The sequence below is a fragment of the Triturus cristatus genome, chromosome 7 (assembly GCF_964204655.1).
Source record: "Triturus cristatus chromosome 7, aTriCri1.1, whole genome shotgun sequence".
Lineage (NCBI taxonomy): Eukaryota > Metazoa > Chordata > Amphibia > Caudata > Salamandridae > Triturus > Triturus cristatus.
The window spans coordinates 1,012,161,050-1,012,179,170 of NC_140590.1; the positions used below are offsets into that span (position 1 = coordinate 1,012,161,050).

Here is an 18,121-nt window from a genome sequence, read left to right on the forward strand (position 1 = left end):
TTTAACCCCAATTACAATGTACTCACGTCTCTGTACATGATTCCTCCCCAATGTCTCTTCCTCTGCTTTCCCCTGATCTCTTTCTTTGCCCTGCTTCTCACCTTGCCTTTAAGGTTCTGAAATGCTTTCCTGATCTACATGTAATGTCTTTTAAATGTTTTGTACATATATGATACTTCTGACATAATGGCTTCTGATGGGCATTAGTTGATCCTTGATGGCTACTGCTGGCATGTGAAACATGGGCATGTGAGGTATATCTATCAATGTGGGGGAGTAGAGTTCCTGTGAGGACTTGAAAAATGCAAGCTGATATTTTGGGATCAAACAATGCATTTACTACAATGAACATCTACTATTTATGAAGAAACAAACTATTTTTAGAAAAAAAGAACAACGTTAATTTTGGGTAATTCATTATATTTACCCAAAATGAAAAGCTTGGATTCAGTATCAAAATGTGCATATTTTATAAAACACTGAGGCTGCATCAACTTGTAAGATCTCTGAACCCTGGGCGGAAGCTCTGATCTCTAAGTCCATAATATATGCCTCAGTGCCTGGCCCCGGAATACAGGAACCTCTACTGGGACCTCAACTGGGATCTCCATGCCCCCGCTGCCTCGTCCTCGCACCGATCGCACTGATACGTCACTTCTGCATAATCCAAGTAAATGTTTAGCTGTCTATAGTCTGATATTGAAACATTTGTAAATTCCCCACACTGTCCCATGTAAGTTAGATGTCGCACATGAGATTGAGGATCTACTTGTATGGACAAGGAAGAAGGATACTGAAGTGGTTAAAATGCTGCATACTTTTTAAAAATTTCGTAGGCCGAATCAAATTGTCCACTCATATTTTCTTGGACTGCATGTAAAATCTTTCTTGTTTGAGAAATATTGCTAAACATTGCATTCTTTGCCACTGTTTTTCAAATTCTTGCTTTGAACACTGTAAAAGTAAGGGAATATTTCATCTGTTTCTCCTCAAACCCTATAGCATTTTAGTTAATTAATATAAAACTTTTCATTTAAAATACTCCATTTGGCCCCATTTGTAAAAAAATTTCATGGAGCAGGAATTTATGTATCATCGCTTTCAAAGTCCACTAGCCGACCTTTTTAGGTCGAGCCTGGGCAGCTCTGCGAGGCATGCTGTATTCAGATATGGAATACAAGCTCCTCCCATTTACCGTCCATCTTTTCAATTGGCTCCTGTTACTGTCATTTCAAAATTGTTGCTTTTGATTGATAAATAGGCTTAGTAGTCCATCCTTGGAACTGCCTTGTCTGCATTTGTATCCTCTCATGAGGACTGGCCCTTTTAGTAGCATTGTTACTCAGAATGTTTTAATTGCCGACTGAGCACAATTTCCTTAAATAACTTTGTCCTGCCTGCTGTTGCAGCAGCAGGCAGGACAAGCTCTCCTGCGCACGCTTTTTTCTTTAACCAGTGCGGCTCGCCTAACTCGACCTTGACTGCACACAACATAATATATTCATTTAAAAGCAGTGCTGCTCAAAGCACTGTCTTTTAATGTATTTTTTTAGACACCAAAATAATATTGTGTTTTCATTTCACTGCTGAAAATATTATGCATTTATTTCAGCAGCACTGTCTTCTGCGTTAACAATATGGGCTGTGACTCGCACAACTTGTTTAGAAAGAGATGGGTTCTTCCTAGGATCGTTTGGTTGCCTTTGCAAACACGATGCAGAAAACGCTGTTTGCCTCTTCGTGTTAGACATAGGAGCCCGGCATTTATATGGACACATTTCCTGGACTTGTCGATGGGGTGCCGCCTTCTAGCACCTTTCTTGGACAGCACAGCCTGCTCCCCACCACTCCCCTGTGTGTGGCACTGTCAGCATGTGGTACTAATCTCTTAAACGGTTTATCTCACATCTGTAAGTATTGATGGAGCAGTAGGCCTTCCCCAGCATTTATTTATTTATTTTATGCATTTTTATATAGCGCGGACTTTACCCGAAGGTGTCAGAGCGATTCACAATAGGAACAGTATTGATACATGAGGAGAAAATTACAAGTGAGCATGTTACAAAAGCAAACATTACGTTACATGAGGCAATAGTGACAATTGTGCATGTATCAAGAGCAAACAAAATACAAGAGGTAGCAAACGATACGTTACAAGAGGAAAAAGTGACATGTGTGCATGTTACAAAAGCGTATAAAGTACAAGTAGAGGTATAATACTGCAATAAATGGCAGACACTCAAAACACAAGAACAAACGTTACGTTACATGAGGCAATGGTGGCAATTGTGCATGTATCAAAAGCAAAAAATACAAGATGTAGCAAACGATACGTTACAAGAGGAAAAGTGACACGTGCATGTTACAAAAGAGTACAAAATACAAGTAGAAGTATAATACTGCAATAAATGGCAGACACTCAAACCACAAGAACACACTGGGAAGGCACTTCTATAGTCCTGGAGAACAGAATTTCCTATAGTGGAAGGACTTCCTTCAGATAATAGAGAGGGCGTGAATTAAATTTGGAAGTGTCTTTGGAGGAGGAGAACTTTGAGGTCAGTTTTGAAGGACTGGGAAGAGGTGGTGGTCCAGAGCTGAGGCGGAAGTGAGTTCCAGATTCTCACCGCGTTGCCTGAAAAGGATTGGGCCATCGATCTTTCCTTCTTGAAAGTGGGAGGTTCAAGCAAAAAAAATTCCGCATTACGTGATGGTATAGAGCCTCCAGAGAGTTTCAGTTTATTCGCCAGGTAGCGAGGAGAGGAGGAGTGCAAGGCTTTGTGGGTGATCCAGGCAGTTTTGAAGATAGATCTTGCCTCGATGGGAAGCCAACGGAGGGTGGATAAAATGGGTGTGATGTGGTCGCTTCTTTTGGCCCCATATATGAAACGAGCTGCTGAATGGAGAACAGATTTAAGGGGGGACAGGTGGGGTTTGGAGAGGCCAGTAACAAGAGAATTGCAGTAGTCCAGTCTGGAGAGAACCAGCGATTGGACCAGGGTTTTAAGGTCTTGCTCCGGGAAGAAGCGACCAACCCCCCAAAGAAGGCGCAGTTGGTATCGTGCAGACTTTGCAATGGAATTGATGTGGGAGAGTAGATTGAGTTTTTTGTTGAGTATGACACCAAGGGATTTTGCGCTGTCGACAATGATAGGTTTATTGTTAAGTAGATTCATCTGATCCATCCATGATTGAACCGGGGGAGGAGAAAGTAAGGAGGAGAGGAGGAGGAATTCAGTTTTTTTAGGCAGCACGGATCTGCCCCGTAGGCATCCCTCTGTTTGACAGAAGGGGCTGACTTCTGTGGTCTGAAGTCAGTTTGGAGGTGCTTGCTGTGAAGCTGACGTGGTAGTCATTTACTCCTCTTCAAGCTTGACTGCGGCAAAACATGTAAATGAAGCAATATGGGTTTTGGAATCCATGGAGCGAAATGTTAGATAAGCTTTAAAGCAATGTACAGCACGAAATATATTCTTGGTAACTGGAAAGAACAACATTAAGTACTGTGCTTGTTTTTTTTTTTTTTATTGTATTATTTTTTAGAGCTGGCCAGCTTTGTTCAGTGCGAATGATTCATTTAGATGTTTGCAAGAAACAGTTTTAATTGAACCCCACTGGATGCTTTAGGAAAACGAACCTCAGTGGAAGAACCGGCAAAGACCGACATAATTTACCATCATTATTTGTCCTGGGTACTCCTGGGCCTCACATTGTTTGACACAATGCTGACCCTGATTTCTTGAGAATGGGGCCTCCTGAGTGGATCAGGAATGTGGCCCGCCCACTCTCCGAACATAAAAATTCAAGGCTGGTATGTATGGGCTGTCATGGTGCCACACCAGACAGAGGCTAGCTGCTGCAAGGAATGATGCTCTCGAGGGTGACTGTGCAGTCAACAAGATCACCTGGTTGTGCAGTGACGCATGTTCAGCGAGCAGTCTCCATTTCTGGCAGTGCGTTGTCCTGCACTTTAAATTGCTGAAGCTCTCCGAGGGCTCTATTGAAGGCACCAGAAGAGTTTATGGCACTTTGGGCATCTCCTCCAGTCTCCTTGGGCCAAGTAGGTGGATGGAAGGTCTCTTCTCAAGTACTACTTAAGGCAGGTGGTGAACAGACTGGTGGCGCTTCATTGTGCCTGCTCTTCAAATTGCTTCAGTGATGCTCCAGGTTATGTTCATAGTTGGTGGCAGTCGGGTTGCATCCCACAGCCAGAGAGGTTGTCTCACTAACTAGTCAGGTTGAAATGTATTTTGGCTTGGAGTGTCAGGTCCTCCTTTTGTTGAATTCTATTTGTATTTTTTAAATTCAAGCCAGGCAGGAGCAAAACAATTTCTATAGAGTTGTTTTCTTCCTTCTAGCCCACCGCAGATGCTCTTCCGCAGTCTTGTGTTTCACAAAAATCACTGTGACAGGCCAGCCTAGTGGGTTTAGCTCTCAGCTGTGACAAATGTAATGTTCTGCAGGTCACGAGTTCACATTCAAACGAGGCTGAGTCAGCCATCTGCCTTTCCAAAGTCTGTAAGTTGAGTACCACTAATAGTAAAAGCTTTTTTATGGCGCTTAGCAATGGCAGAAGTGTGTTGCGCCAAAGTCAAAAGTTTGTCCGTTTAAATGCATATGATATGTTTTAATCTGGTGTGTGTTGTCTGTAATCAAGCACTTGTGGATCTCACTCAAGACATGGACTTGTTCATAGCTAGACCTTTTAATTTACAGATACAACATAGAAAATGCAGAATCAAACCATCACCTGCTGTTTCTGCTGTTTGCAATACATTAATTGTCTCTAGGCTTCTGATACTAAAGGGTGTCCTGGGATTCCTTTTCATTCACTTGTTGTGTTTGTTGTGGGTGCGTGTGCCCGCAGCGCTACGTAGGGTCATGTGCTAGAACATTTTACACCACTCCAAATCTGCATGCGGCCTAACATTAAGGTTAATCTGTTTTCCACTGCCCTGGTAAACACAGTTTGCAGATATTAATACTTGTGTGTACTTGTGGTTAGGTGCTTTGTGGACACATAATTGACTTTCTCCTTATTTTATGTTGGAGGGACTACATTCTGCAAATGTTGCCTCAGATGATCATTGGATGTTATGAGTTTCTAAACAGGATGATCTTGCGATGTATTTGTGAGGTCTTCTGGATGAGAAGACAACATTCAAGGTGTGGTAGTTAGTGGAGGCATAGCTCTGTGCTAAGTCTCATCATACTGAGGTGTCTCCTAGAATCCTTGTTCCCGTTCTACTGTTCAGCGCCCTGCATGTGGATCATGATGTGAGGTGATTGGTGGTTGCTTGAGAAGCGCCGCTGAAAGCTGTACAGGATCTGTCTCTTGGCTCATTGTTTTGAGGCACACAGTCCAGTCCATCATTTCTAAAATGTGTGGCATATGGCTTCTCCTGGTGGCTCTTCATAGCTAGGTGTCTGTCTCAGCCTAGATCTGAAATCTACTATCTCTTTGGAGGGGTGATGAAGGACTCCAATGCATGACCTAAAATCAAACCACCATAAACACAATTCAACAGGTGCCCAACCTCTCACTTCGCTTCGGTTTAAATTGTGGCCGAAGTTCACAATTGCCCCAAACCAAATACCACATCATGCTTTTTCCATTGCCTGATTTTGTTCATTGTGGCATTGGGATTCAGAGGTGTCTTTTCCTTTTTAATGAATGAGCAGGAGTGGATAAATGAGATCACCATGAAAAGGTTTACACAATGCCCATGCTCACCACTCCAGTCAAATTCTTATCTAAACTCTGGCCCCTTTGTAACACACTTTACACACAATTAGTAGATTCAGCACAGAAAGTTGTTCAGAAACATGCTTCTCCAAACACCAAGAAAGGTGGTCTTCTGAGAAAGTCCACTAGATAACAGAAGCCCACCGCTCCTCTCTTTCTAGCATTTGAGTTTCTGTTATCAGATATTGTGACACTTGATATATTTATTACAGACTTGTGTTCTATTCATGGCAGCAGTCCAGGGCTGAGGATCTGAAGTAAGTAAATGGCTGCTTTGTGGCCTTAATGGAAATGCCAAGCATCACCCTGGGGTGAAGTGAAAAAACTGTACACACAGATTCATGCAAACTCGGCCAGGATAATTAAATATTTATGATTAAACTGTTAAAACCTACTTGGGATTTACTGTATTCGTGGCCCTAGGTGTAGTACATGTGCACAAAACGCATTGGGAAGCACAGAGGATGTGAGTTATCTTGGTGGATCATTGTCCCTACTCCTGGAAGATGCATGGTATGTCCTGATATAGGTGAATTGACCAACCCGAAGTCTGTAAACCGAGTCCTTTTTTAGGTCGAGTCTGGGCAGCGCATGAGTTGCTCTGCAAGGCGTGCTATATTCAGGTATGTACTTGAAGCTCCGCCCACTCTCCACCCATATTTTTCATTGGCTTGTGTCATTGTCCTTTTGGATATTGTAGCTTTTTATTGGTAAAGAGGCTTAGTAGTCCATCCTTAGTTCCGGCTTGTCTCATTTTGCTCAGTAGGCTTTAATTACAGCCTCTGCTTAAATGGTTTTCTCCTGCCTGCTGTTGCAAGCAGCACACGCTCTCCCAATTGCAATAATCTTTTCATAGCACGGCATGCTCAAACAGTGGTGGCCGTGTCTTTGGTTTATTTGCGGAACTGAGCGCGGCCGCATTTTTTTTTTGTATTTATGAACTTTCATTTTTTTTAATTGCCCAATCCGCACTTTCACTTTCATGGCATCCGTTCCTTAGACGAGCTGCGTTTAAGGGAAGGGGCATGGCCACCATTAAAGTGAAACCATGGCATGAGGCACTTTTACAAAAAAAAGCACGTTTGTCAAGTTGACAAACAAAGTCTTCTTTTTATAAAAGCGCCCCATACTGCTCTTTCCCTTTAATTGCGGCAGCGCCCCTTTCTTTAGACACGCCTCGTCTAAGGAAACGGGCGTGGCTGACATTAACATGAAAACACTGCATGGGCGCTTTTACAAACAAGTATTTGCAATGCAATAGGTGTCGCATTTCCGAGAGTTTCATAAATGCAAGACCTATTGCATTGCAAATGCTTGTTAGTGTACATGTGATCAGTAACATTGATTTGTGGGCAACATGGACATTACTATCATTAGTGCAGCAGGTGCTGTGGCAGAATAACCTTGAGGTGTGAGGGGCCACTGAACCCCAAACAAGGCTGTCTTTTATTTCTCAGATAGGGTATCGGGCCTATATTTTTCTTACTTGCATTAGATCCCAAAGACACCCTTGCTCTAACGTTCATTGTTCTTTCCTAATCCAGTACAGATGCCTGTTATCCTATAGTGTCCTACAGTATGTCATTTTCCCTTTTCCTACCTCGAATTTGGGTGCCTCAGAGATGCTCCAGACACCTGCCTCTATGGGTGCCAAAGATGGAAACCCAGAGGTGAAATGCCAAAATGTAAGAAACTCATGGATACATTGTTCATGCTTGTCAATCTATCCAATGGTGTTGGTACATCTGCTGAGCAAGCAGCCACTTTATACAAGTCCTTTAATCAAAATAAATTCAACATTTCTTTTCTAAAACCTAAAACGAAACGATTTGGCAAAAAGGAACAAACCTAAACTTTGTGTTTGGTTCTAGGTTTTTCAAAGTTCTGTAGATTTGTTAGCAAGTGAATACAAAACCTTAGTTATCTGTATGGGCTACATAGTCCAAAGTGAGCGTGGAAAGTGCTAATTTAAGACATGCTCTAAACCATGGTTTTAAACTGATTGAAGCTGTAGCTGTGGCATGTTGCCATCTCTATTTAAAGCCCTTTCCTTTCAAGAAAATATGTGGAGTCTTCATCTCCTTACGTTCCCATGTGAAAGTTGAATCAGGGACTCATTTTTTAGGTCTCACAAGAGAAGGACATGCACTATTGCTTGCAAAATATTTTTTTTGAGGGGGCTTAGAGCCCGATTATTACTTAATGTTTGTTGGCTTTATCATTACTCTAATTTCCTTGCTTCTCATTGGTCAGCCGCCGAGCACATAGGCAGACAGCAGAGGTGTCATTAGAAAGGGGAGGGTCTGCCCTTTCCAATAGTACCTTTTCTTAGTGGATCCCTGCTTTGGTATGGCCGCAGGAGGGCAATCCCAAAGCATGGATCCATCACTAGAAACCAGGGAGCGGGAGCGGCCATTGGGCAAGGGCCTTTGCTCCCCCCAAATACTTTTGGGCATATTCAGTATTTCTGCCCCACCTGGAGGTCAGATGTTAGCAATAGCCCCTGATATGCCAACACGGGGGTTTGAAAGAACACTAGTCACCAGGGAGTTTTTTGTTACGAATATGTAGAGGTGGGACTGCCCAAAATGGACATGCCAATGCCCTACCCCACCCTACCAAAGACTAAAAGGACAGTCTTTCTTGCCCTCATGGGTCAGATGGGGGCAATGGCCCCGATCTGTGCCCGGGGGGGGGGGGGGGGCAGAAAGCACGCTAGGCACACATTTTTTTTTTGTTAGGAATATGTAGGGGTGGGGGCAGCCTAAAGTGGGCATGCCAATGCCCCCACCCCTCCAAACATTAAACTCTTTCTGCCCCCCCCCCCCCGAAGTCTCAGGGGAACAGAGAATAGTAGAACAAGAGTTATTACCATTTGTCTTTCTATGCATTTCTGCCTTCCAAATGTAAGGCAGTGTGTAAAAGTCATTTTGAAAAATACCCCCTCTAATTTCCATGCTAACATAGGTACCGACCAATTCAGAGCTGCACAAATAACCACTGTTTCTAAACTCCATATCTTGTTCCCATTTCAGAAAGACATAGGTTTCCTTGATACCTATTTTTCACCCTATATATTTTATCAAATGAATTGCTGTGTACCATGTACACAATGAAAAACCATTGCAAGGTGCAACTCAGTTACTGGCTCTGGGTACCTTGGGTTCTTGGTGAAACCACAAGCCCTATATATCCCCACAACAAGAAGGGTCCTGTGAGTATACCGGTATATTGCTTTAATAAATCTACCATAGTTAGAAGTTACAGATGAAAATCTAGGCACAAATGGCTGTTTTTTTCAACTCAATGTAATATTTCTTTTATTTCAACTGTTACTTTCTATAGGAAACCTTTGAAGGATCGACACAAATGACCACTTGCTGAATTCAGAATGTTGCCTACATTTCAGAAATGTGTAGCTTTCCAGGCTCCATTGTTGATTTCATACCCATTTTTACCGCTAACTGCTAGGAGGTTGAAAGCACGAAAAATAGGAAAAATAGGCTATGCCCCAGTAAAATGCCAAAGCTGTGTAGAAAAATGTGGATTTCTGAAAAAGTCTGACTGTTCCTGAAATCTGGGAAGATGGTGATTTTAGCACCACAAACCCTTTGTTGAAACCGTTTGCAGGGGAAAAAAACTGTTGCTTTCCTCTGCAGCACTTTTTTCCCATTTTTCCCAAAAAAACAAACATGTAGCTGTAATTTGGCTAATTTCTTGGTCCCCTCCATGGAAACCCACAAACCCTGGGTCCCTTTAGAATCATCAAGATGTTGTAAAAAAGGACAAAAATTTGGCATGGGTACCTTATGTGGACAAAAAGTTATGGAGGCCTAAGCGAGAACTACTCCAAATAGCCACCTTTTTGCCTTTACAATGCAGGAAAACGTCAGCATCACACTTTACCCCAAAAAGCTCGGGGTTCCCTATTCAGCAGTACACAGTATTTAGAACACACTTTACACCATCTACCGCCCAAGAGATGGATTAGTCCGCTTAAGAAAAGGCATTCTTCCTCCGCATAATGCCTCCCACTTGTTGCATTTCTCACACTGGAATTACGTCCGGGCCATTGTTAGCCACAAAGGTATAACATAGCTGTAAGATTGAAAAAATAATAATTACCGTCACGTTGGCCGGAATGGAAAACCATTTCTCTCCTCTTTCCTAAAGGTGGTATATAAGAATCAGATGTTAGCAATTTACAAATGGCAAAACACAGATATCTGTTTCCTGTACATAGACATAAATGCTACATGGGTAAGTTTAGTTAATGGTTTTCACTCAGTGGAAGCGTGATCTCCAGGTCAATTGCAGACATTCAGTCAGAGAGAAATGTCGACACACATTCATAAATATGTAAAAGGGTATCTTCGTGGTATGTACTAATAATGCTATTTTAGGATTTTGGGGACATAACAGAAGACTCCATCTTAAGCTTTGTCGTTTAATATGGCACTAGGACAATGGTCTTGAAGGACCATAACATTTGTTCTGCTTTCTTTCTTTCTAAATCCCTCTGCTCTCTGTCTTTTTTGATCTCTCTCTCTCTTTCTCTTTCTCTCTCTCTCTTTCTCTACCTCTTTCTGCTCCACTCTTTTCCTTTCTGTCTTTCCCTGTCTCTACAAAAATACATACTATACACAAAGAGACACATATACACATAAGCATGCACATATACACACACTTTTAAATATATGAATATTTATGTAAAAATATCTCTATGCCTGTATGACATACATATTTGCATACATGTGTACAGATGTATAAACTCATACATAAACACAAACTTTCAAATTAACATATAAATATGTATCTATATATCAACATATATATGTATATTCATGTATGAATATACATGTAGCACACATACACACACACACACACACACACCAATATTAGAGGTGGGAGAGCGAACCAGGGGTCTGGCTTGAATCTTAGAGCCAGTGCACAAGCCGAGCTCTGAACACGTTTGTTTTGTAAATCATACAACAAACATCACGTAAAATACGACAGCCTTCAAAATTCAACAAAGTGTATTGACGTGTGGAAGCTTTGAAATACATACGTTACATTTATTTTTTAAATGCACGGGTATAGTAAGTGATTTGACTACAATCACAGGATGTTGAGCCGATGGCGAAACTCAAACCGCCAGTGGATGCCACCAGTTCCTGAGTCTGCAGCTCTGAACATAACCCCACATCCTGAGTAGAGAGAAGCCAATATATGTACATATGTATACACACACACACACACACACACACACACACACACACACACATATATATACATACATATGTACACACACATATGCATAGGTACCTCCACATGCATATTGAATATGCAGCTGTGTACACATATCCAAATACACACATTCTTCTATACAGTGCTATTGCAACAAATACGTCTGCATATATTCTACAGTGAGCCTTTGGAATAAAAGAAAAGCTCCTTACCTCATTTGTTAGAGAGCCCTTGAATGATTCCGTTATGTGCAAGATTTCATTGATCGTGTGGTTAATGTTTTTGATTGAACCGGTCATCCTGAGATTTAATGAACTGCAGGATGCTCCCAGACTGAGAATGATCAGGAGAAGGTATTGATACATTTCACGATCAGTTTCTCTCTAGATGAACAGCTGCAGTTGGTTAGTTGTTCAAGTGAGGATTCTCATTATAAGTGCACCATCCAACAAATGTAAGGAAATGTAGGCTGTCTTATCAGTCTTCAAGCGATGAACTGATATGGAAAGTGCAGAGTAGGAAAGAAAATTGATTGCTCATCAAATTGAATGTTCCACCACCCACTAACCAGTATTTTGGATTTCAATACCTGCTCAAGCTGAAGAAGTTAAAAACTGTAATTTGGTCTTTTTCTTTGCTTTTTGTCATGCTGCGATAGCCTTTGTAATGTGAATACAATGAGAGATTCACAAAATAAACAAAATAAGAAGATCATGATTTTTGGAGCCTATGAACCTTCAGACACACCCCAAAATATATTTAGTTTTTACTAGTTAGGGCACCAACTACAAGATAACGTGCTTGAAGAGTCCAGCCAGCTCTTGCAAATAGTTTGAAGCTTAGTTTGTAGCCACCTAATAGACCCGTATGTCCAATCTGTGCGTGAAAACAACTGGAATGCATGTTTCGTGGACGCAAGCCTTCCTCAAGGATGACATTTATGGAGTCCCCCTAGCTTACTTGCTCTGTTGTAAGGTGGAACCCTCTAGAATGCAGTGGAACCAATGCAGCTGCTTTTCTAATGAGAGCTGTCTGCAGAAAACATGTACACTTAAGACCAATTTTAATGAATTCCATAAAACCATGAACAATTTTCTCACAAATTTCATTAAATAAGGGGCGTGGCCTAGCGATCCATCATGGTGAACACGTGCTAGGTGAGCTCCACTCAGCCTGAGCGGATTATCCTTCAATTATCCTGCTTCTCCCGGTTTATCTGGACAATAACAGCATACCATGTACGCAGCACGGTGGCGAGACACCTTTTGAGGCACCAGACGGGGCTGAGACGGCGGCTGGGGCATCGGAGGCGGTCATGCACGTAAGCCCTGGAGTGCTCTGCTAGCGGAGGGGTCACTCGTAGTTGAGGAGGCTTCGAATGGTGATCCTGGGACATATATGGTAGTGCGGTGGCGCTGCATGGGACCGGATGCACCCGAGGCAAGCTGGTGAGCGGCTTTGGGTCTCTGCTCCTCTACCCCTTCCTTGATCGCCTGCCTCGCGTTCAGCAGCTGTATCGGGTTGCACGAGGATTGGGGGCTGTGCGTTAGTCTCGGGCCTGCGGTGGCGTTGTCGGAACCCGGGCCTGTGGCGGTGAGTGTCTGATGACTGTGGGGGGCCCTGGAGGGAATTGTGAGGACCGGGGTGACCTCCCGTGCCCTTGATTGCGAGCGACGTGTGGGCCAGAACTGTGCGGCCCCGTCAACAGCATGGATAACTCACAAGTTCAGGGACTCAGCCTCAGTCATATGGCAGGATAGCAGATTGGAGCGCTAGCTGTGCAGATCCTGTGGGTGACATGGCGGCTGGATGCTGAGGGGCTGGGGCTCTGCTTGAGTGGGGGGCCACCTAATAACTTACACAGTGGATCGTCGGGCGCAGGGCACCCTGGGGCCACTTCACAGGGGGAGCTGTCTACCGGGCACCTGTCGGATGTGAGAACTGGGGCCTGTGGGAGTTTAATGCCAGAGGAGGCCTGCTCTGTGGATATCGGTGCTGCACCTAGCAAAGTTGCAAGCTGTAGCCCAAGGAGGAAGGTGCTGCAGGCTTGGTGTCGGTCGGCCTGTATTGTGGATGGTGCTCCGGGGAGGACTGAACTTGGTGGCCGCCCCAGGCGCTAGATACGGTTGTGGGACACTGTGCTATTCTTGCCTTGACCAGTGGGAGCTGCGGAAGGGGGCGCTGTGGAACACCCATTAGGGAGTGGGAGACTCGTCTGTCTGCGGAGGCGGCCGGGTTAGTACTCGGTATGGCTTGTGGGCGGGCGGTCTCCTTCCGAGCCTGGGCACCCTGAACAAATCTGCATTGAACAGTATAGGGCCAGACATCGAGGTGGGCTGCCGGCCTCCCCGCCACATCGGTTCTACAAACCTGGGATATCCTATAAGAACAGTGCTGGGAGTTGGGGTGTGGCCGTTATAGAGGAACAAGTTGTCTGGAGGCAACCATGATGGAGGATAAAACAGGGGGGAGGCTCTGCCAAACAGAGTGCGCTGGATAAATTCACCGGCCCTGGGGCTGCTGCAGCTGGGCAAGGAGGAGCGACTAGGGGCATGCCCGACAATGCTGCTATCATGGCAGCTATTACATAGTCCAGGGGTGCCTTGGACGCACAAATTGGGGCAGTCGGCTCCGATGTCATGCCCCTTCGGCAGGATCTACGTTATGCGGTGGGGCACATCACGGAAGCCGAGACCAGAATTTCTGGAGTGGAGGATTCCGTCGCTACTCTGCAGAAAAAAGTTGCTTCACTGAAAGCGGTCCAGCGGGGCCTGGTGACATAAGTGGAAGACGCAGAAGGCAGGGCCAGACGGAATAATCTCAGATTTGTTGGTTTCCCCAAGGGCTGTGAGGGGGGAGACATGGAACAATTCCTTACCCAGAGGCTCATGTGGGGTGCCTCTTCTTTGAGCCCTACGCTATTCAATCTTTACATCTCCCCACTGGCTAGACTCATGAATTCCTTTTCGCTAACAAGTGGTGTTATACGCTGATGACACCCAGATAATCTTGTTGATTCCCAAAGACACAGATGCTACCACAGCCAACTTTCACCACTGTATGACAGCAGTGGTTGGGTGGATGGAAGAACTATCTGAAGCTTAACAGGGAGAAGAAGGGGGTGTTGTTCTTTGGAAAACAAGCCTCTATTAGGAACAGGAACTGGTGGTCCGATATGCTGTGCTCCTTACCAGCTCCAACAGACACAGCCAAGAATATGGGGGTGATTCTACATAGTGAACTTTCACTTGGCCGGCAGGATAATCACGCCATGTCTACCTGTTTTTAGATCATCAGAATGTTGAAGAAAATGTTTCCATGCATTCCACTTCTGGCACGGAAACAAGTAGCCTTGCATTAATATCTTCTAGAACTGACTATTGTAATGCACTTTACCTAGAGGCCAACAGGACCACTCAAGTCAAATTGCAATTATTGCTGAATGCGCTGGTAAGGCTCACCTTAGATATCCCATAATGGCAGTTGTGTAAAAGGGACTGCATGATCTGCATTGCCTTCTAGTGAAAAAGCGCATTATTTTCAAGGCACTCTGCATTGTAAGTAAGGTTCTCTACCATTTTAGTCTGGATGCAATCAAGGCAATGTTCTATTGGCATATTCCAGGAAGAAATCTCCTCTCATCTCATCACCATTTGGTAACAGTGCCCAGAATTTGGAAGAAGAGATGGGGAGGCTGAGTTTTCTCTGTTGCGGCATTACGGCTCCTGTAACTCACTTCCTCATTATCTCACAGCTATTAAAATGCATCTTTCCTTTAGGAAAACCTTACAGACCGAGCTGTTCACCCATTAGGGAAAGTTAGTTTGTTTTGCAATCGTTCCGAACCAGCATCTTTGCCGAGCAGTATACCGTGACTTCACCACGCCACTCTGTCACCCTACTCTAAACCACTCTGCTGTTCATCACTCTACTCCAATCCACCCTACTCTACTCCACTCTACCTCACGCTACTCTATGCCACTTAATTTCAGGACACTCTACTCCATGCCATTCCACTCCACTCTACTCTATGCCTCTCCACACTATTCCACATCATTCTACTATACACCTATCCATTCTATGCCTCTTCACACTTCTCCATGCCACTCCATTCTATGACAACTCATTCCACCCTACTCTATGCCACTTTACTCAATGCCACTCTACTCTGTGCCACCCTATGCCACTCTATGGCACTCCACTCTATGCCATAGTACTCTATGCCACTGTGCCCTATGCCATTCTACTCTATGACCCTCTACTCCATTCTATGCCACTCTACGACAAGCCACTCTATGACAGTCCACTCTACTCAACCCCACTCTACGCCACTCTATTCCACTCCACTCTATGCCTCTCGACTGTATGCCACTTCATTCTACACCACTCCACTCTACGCCACTCCACTCTACGCCACTCTATGCCACTACTATCCACTCTACGCTACTGTATTCTACGCCACTCTACTCTACACTGCTGTACTCTATGCCATGCTGCTGTATGCCAATCGACTCTCTGCCACTCCTCTCTGTCACTCCACTCAACCCTACACCACTCCACTGTAAACCAGTCCACTCTACACCACTCTCCTCTGTACCACTCCACTCTATGCTACTTTACAACACTCTGCTTCACACCACTCTACTCTATGCCAATCTTCTCCACTCTTTGCCGTTCTCCTCTTGAACACACTACCTTACGTCAAACCACTAACTTTTAGTCATGCCGAACAGCAGCCACAAATCTGTACAACATGGCTAAAAGACATTGGCAAAGCCAAAAGCTGACACATAGGTGCAACCTATCGGCTTTGCCAATGCTTCTTGTACCTTTGATATCACCTTATGTTTGCCTATGTTCTGCCTTCCCGAGCAATGTCCTTTGCTTAGCACACTGAAAAAGATAAGGGCGTGGTCTGCAACAGATGAAACCACAAGTAAATAAACAACGGAAAGCAATTATTAAACTGCGGAATCTTTTTTGCATTATTCACCACAGATAAGAGGTGCTGTGCAGGAATGCGTGGGTGTATTTGTACCTTGTTTCTGAATTTCATTGCTCTCACAGTGTACTATGATGAAGAGGTGGCGTGAAACAGGAAGACGACAGTGCTCGCCAGGCAACAGATTTAGACTGGGCTGGAATGTTTCCAACTGAAGAATGTTACAGATTACAAGACCTATTGCTTGAAGATGGGGGGAGGGAGCATCTCTCGCTCACTACAAATAAAGAGCCCCTGGAATGATATGGAAACAACATATGAATGAATGAGCTCATTTGATAGCGCGCACGAGTCGCCCCCTCAGGGGTATCTCGGCGAAGATATACATCTGTGCAGTGCACTTGGCCATGCACTCTCTCATCTGCCTGCAGTTTGTAAGTGACTTTATCACAACTTTAGACATTGTCTACTACAAGCAGGGAGATTTCAGTGCTTGATGTGAGCCAGTGGTTGAAGGAGGGGCCCACCGCCACTCATTTTTGGGGAACCACACTTATTTTTCCTCATCAGACTTTCATCCAGAAGAGAGAGAAAACCACAAAGAGGAAGAAGAGGAAGAGAAAGAACGAAAAAGAATGACAAAGGGAGAAAGCAGGATTGAAAATGACATGCAAGGGGCAAGGGAGGTGAATGGAAGAGGCAGCCTTGTTTTTTGCTATCCGCAATATTCACAGGGAAGACTACAGGCTTCTGACCAAAACTTTGGGCCCGGCACTTACTGTTCTACAAATGAAACTCTGGGGATGGAGCCTTTTCTAGAGACAAACAGGTACTGTGGTGTGTGAGAAAAATGCACATTTTACTAACGAAATTCTGGGAAATTACATGAAATGAAGCAAAATTAATATTAGGGTTTCTTGAGTGAAAGTTGAACATGAAGGCATTCAAAGGTCATGCATGATACCTAGAAGACGCAAATTACAATTTTGCGCATCCTTAACCAAGAGCGCTCTATTCATTTAATCACAGAAGCTTGATGGCAATGGATTCAGAAAAGATCTGTAGAGAGTAGGTCATGGAATACAAGGACAGGAGGTGCAGCGAGTAATTGATTCTGGAATTTAAGCAAGTACAGAATTCTCTAAGGTTTTGATGATCCGGAGCAATTGTACTGCAATTAGTATATTATGTGAGATACTTCCGTATAATAATGGTCTGTTATAGATGCCACTGTCTTACATGAGGCAGACGTCATACACACTGAGGGGCATATTAGCAAGTGCTGGCGATATAATTATCGCGGCTTTAGCGTCCGTTTTTGGGCAAAAAGCGGCGATAATTAGATCGCAATATCATCAAGGACACACTAGCGTGTGTTTCCTTGATGTAGAGCCCGTTTTTTCACCGCCTCGCATCACTAATGAGATGCAAAGAAGGCGTGGCTGTGAAAACAACACATGTTAATATCGGGAAGGCAGCTTCGCGATATTAACAAGAAGGTGCAGCGATAAAAAAAATCGCGCTACCTCAGCCTTAACTCAGGAATTTAATGTCTGTTAAATTCCTGACTAAGGCATTCTTTTAATGGGAGATGGATTATGCTGATAGGACCACAGGGTCCTATCAGCAATGTTATCGCTGTTTTCAATGGACCATCGCTGGGAAACCAGCGATGTTCCATTGAAAACACCGCTATCGCTGAAATAATATCGCCACAGCGCTATGCGTTGTAAATATAGCGTTATCATGGCGATAATATTCAGCGATAGCCGTCGATAATATTTCTTTCGCTATGTATGGCCAGCGATAATTATCGCTGGCCGTTGATAATATGCCCCTCAGTGAGTTTATCTGTATGGATATATTCTCTCTTGATACAGCTGTGCTTGCATTGGGAATGAAAATCATAAAGGCTCATATGCAGGACCAATGTTAATATTGTGTAGCAATTAACATTATAGGGCTCGATTCACAAAAGTAATCTGAGACAAAGTCCTAAATTTACGACTTTCGGTATTCACAAAAGGCATTTAGGAGTAGTAAAGTTAGGATTCCTAACTTCACTTCTCCTAAACTGAGACAAAAGCCTATCTTTATTACTTTTGATATTCACAAAGGGCATTTAGGAGTAGTACAGCTAGGAATCCTATCTTTACTACTCCTTAATGCCTTTTGTGAATACCGAA

At 43.8% G+C, this 18,121-nt stretch overlaps 1 protein-coding gene across 1 annotated transcript in view; it reads right to left on the reverse strand.

Annotated features, from left to right (window-relative positions):
• LOC146811010 (uncharacterized) overlaps nucleotides 1-11,431 on the reverse strand; it is a 31,773-nt gene extending 20,342 nt beyond the window's left edge. Inside the window, exons 1-2 of the mRNA XM_085614483.1 lie at nucleotides 11,206-11,431; nucleotides 9,872-9,913 (exon numbers count right to left, since the gene is read on the reverse strand). Of these exons, the coding sequence (XP_085470609.1) occupies nucleotides 9,872-9,913; nucleotides 11,206-11,358 (195 nt within the window). The 5' untranslated portion in view covers nucleotides 11,359-11,431. The remainder of the gene's footprint in view (nucleotides 1-9,871; nucleotides 9,914-11,205) is intronic.
• Between the last annotated feature and the right edge of the window lie 6,690 nt (nucleotides 11,432-18,121).